The sequence below is a fragment of the Bidens hawaiensis genome, unplaced genomic scaffold, assembly GCF_021521415.1.
Source record: "Bidens hawaiensis isolate Kalapana, Puna unplaced genomic scaffold, B.hawaiensis_p1.1 tig00022249_1, whole genome shotgun sequence".
NCBI classification, from domain to species: domain Eukaryota; kingdom Viridiplantae; phylum Streptophyta; class Magnoliopsida; order Asterales; family Asteraceae; genus Bidens; species Bidens hawaiensis.
The window spans coordinates 30485-33460 of record NW_027493452.1 but is presented as its reverse complement, the minus strand read 5'-3'; the positions used below and the strand labels follow the sequence as shown (position 1 = coordinate 33460).

The following is a 2976-nucleotide window of genomic DNA, read 5'->3' as shown; positions in this document are numbered from 1 at the left end:
GCAAGGGATTATAGTCGACGTCGATTCAACAATTTGAATGTCCCTAAAAGTACTTTAAGACGCCACACGGTTCTTAAACCCGGTTAAAAACATCTACCAGCTCAATGTCATGTCAAGATACCACTAGTTATAGTCTAGGCAAACCGACCTCTGTCAAACATTGATGCACAATTTGTTTGTCACAAGATGTATTCTTCTTGACAACTAAAGATTAAAAAACACCACCACCAAATACTAATTTAAGGTTCAACAAACATAACAAAACTTGAAACACCAAAAACTAAACAAATCTTTGTGAGCTTACATTATAAAATTATCAATTAACGGCTCATAGCTTACTTCTCAGATGAGTTTGGGCCCCTCTTCTTGCCAAAACCAACAACTGCATCATCAAATATTAATAACTACATATTAACAACAACAAAAAAACGGTGCATTTTGCCTAATATGAAATAAAAGTGAAGGGCGGCAGTAACTAACCGGCGGTGACGAAACGCCTGTTGTACTGAATGCGCTTGTGAGCGCGTCCACGTGGCTGTTTCTTCTTGTCTTGCTTGGCAACCTTCGGAGTTTGACCTCTCACCTTACCGGCACGAGCCAACGATCCGTGAACCTTTCCTGATAACACAACGCACAAATTTAACAAAGGAAAATGAATGAAATGAAAAGTTAGACCGGAAGGAAGCTTACCCATGATGAGATTGTGATTCTTTAGAGCGTTTCGGCTGGAGGATGTAGCTTAAGAGAGAAGCAGACGGTTTTTAATTTAATTTAGGGTTAGGGTACATATTGGGGGTGAATAGATCTTTTGGGCCGCGTTGTTTTATCAACTATTTGATAGATGGGCTCATGGGCCAAGAATTTATATGAGTTTAGATCATAGGCTCATGAGGCAAAAGGTCACAGGATGGTAGGTGAAACCAAACCATGGGTGCTACTGATGGGTGTATAGTCCATATAAGCCAAAACTGAAATAGTGAAATCTGACCAACACCAGACAGAATCGATCTTGTAGATCTTCCCCGTTGTCGGTGGCACATGTCTATACTAGTACAAAACTAAGTTTATTTTTAACTAGTTTGAAGTATGTGTATTACACATTTAATCGATAAAAATTTTAAGCTTTAACCATTAAGTGAAATAAAATCAACAAAAATGATCATATAATATTAATAAAATTACAATTTTTATTAAAATAATAGAAATTGCATAACTAAAACTACACAAATATGTTGCAAATAAGTAAAACCTTCATTATATACTACATTTGTGATTGTATTGGTCGGTATACACTGTTTATCAAAAATCAAAATCTTTAGTCCATATCTGCTTGTAACTCTTGATAAGGTAACAAATAGGCCTGCTTATAACTCTTCTATGTGACAAATAAGGTTCTTCAAGTGCATTACAACCATAATAAATGATACTGTATCCATGAAACCCACAAAAAAATATCTATGCACATAAAATATCATACCTTTTAATTAATTAATACGATGTCGTTTGAGATCATCTCCTAGTGAATGAATCTTTTATGATTTGCGTTTAATAAAAATATTGAATTCATATACTGACATGACTTAAAGAATAAGGACTATACATTAAAATGGGCTGAAAAAAAATTTGAGGATGGCTATGAGATTGACAAGTGACAAGAATACGTAGTCTTTTATTAGACACAGCAGTGGGGAAAGGCGGTGGGTATTAGGGTTTGTTACTTGGGTTGGGTGAGTGTTATGAAAAGAAATGGACATAATAATAAAAGGATCCGGATACTATTATTTGGACGGGTTGACCCGAACTAAAAACCATTTATTGAATATGGTTTAAAAAAGTGAGGAGTGATGAGAGCTTGACAAGTGGCACAATAAAGTAGTCTTATTAGAGTAGTAAGATTAGGGTTTGCTATTTGGGTTGGATGTGTTATGAAAGAAATGGATAGGATAATAAAAGGATCCGGAAACTATTATTTGGACGGGTTGACCCGAAATAAAAACCATTTATTGAATATGGGTTAAAAAAAGTGAGGAGTGATAATCCCAACTAACATGTGACTACCAATAATCCCAACTATCAGTTTTGTTGCCAATAACAATCCTGATCTAACAAAGCGTTAACTCTGTTAATTTTTTGATGACATGGATTGTGATGTGTCAATTACCCTATTTATTAATTAAAATTTATTATTAATAAAAATACCCACTTCATCTTCTTCAACCTAGAACCTCACCAAAGCCTAACCCCATCACCACCCAACTTCTTCTTATCCTCCATGGCAGCTAGGGGTGTTCAAAACTATCCGTATCCGAATCCGCATCCGAACTATCCGACTATCCGTATCCGAACTATCCGAATTTTTGGATATCCGAAAATTCGGATTTCGGAATCCCGGATATCCTAAAATTTGGATTCGGATTCGGATACTAGTTTTCAGATTTTTCGGATAGTTCAGATATCCGAATTATCCGATATTATAATTTTAATATTTTTTAATTTTATTTTATATTACAAAATACAAATCCTAGATCTATTCTATCATCCATTCATCCGCCTCTTTTCTTTCTTTACTCCAGAACCCTAGCCTCACGGCCTCACCCTCCTCCGGCCGTCCACCGTCCTTTAGCCGTCCACCGTCCTACGGCCGTCCAACCTCCAACGGCCCTCCACCGTCCTCCGGTCGTCCAACCTCAAACCTCTTCGTTGGACATTCTTTCACACTTTTCTCGTACTAATTCTTAAGTATTATAGACTGTTACTTGTTATTTGTTTCAAATATTTTCACTTATTTTAGATTTTGGTTGGTTTATGTTTGATTTGTTGGATTATGGGATGAATTGTGTGTTATTTGGTTATATTGTGTTTGGTTTGTTGGATTTGTAAACTTGAATTTATGAAATGATGTATGTTTTTAATTTTTAATATTAAAGCAGGTTTTTTTCGGATATATCCGAACCCCGGATTTCTGAAATTTCGGAT

The 2976-nt window shown here is 35.7% G+C and overlaps 1 protein-coding gene across 1 annotated transcript; it reads right to left on the bottom strand.

Annotated features, from left to right (window-relative positions):
- Positions 1-200: 200 nt before the first annotated feature.
- On the bottom strand, positions 201-703 carry LOC143565033 (small ribosomal subunit protein eS30z/eS30y/eS30x). Its single transcript, XM_077052136.1, has 3 exons — positions 691-703; positions 481-618; positions 201-382 (listed from the first exon to the last, which is right to left on the bottom strand). Exons 1-3 carry the CDS (start codon positions 692-694, stop codon positions 336-338), a joined length of 189 nt encoding a protein of 62 aa, XP_076908251.1. The 5' UTR covers positions 695-703; the 3' UTR covers positions 201-335.
- Positions 704-2976: the final 2273 nt, after the last annotated feature.

What these genes read in the sequence shown, in the direction of transcription:
- LOC143565033 (XM_077052136.1), bottom strand. An exon ending in CAGGCGTTTCGTCACCGCCG is followed by an intron (nt 383 to 480) that starts GTTAGTTACTGC and finishes TTGATGATGCAG; the next exon opens with TTGTTGGTTTTGGCAAGAAG.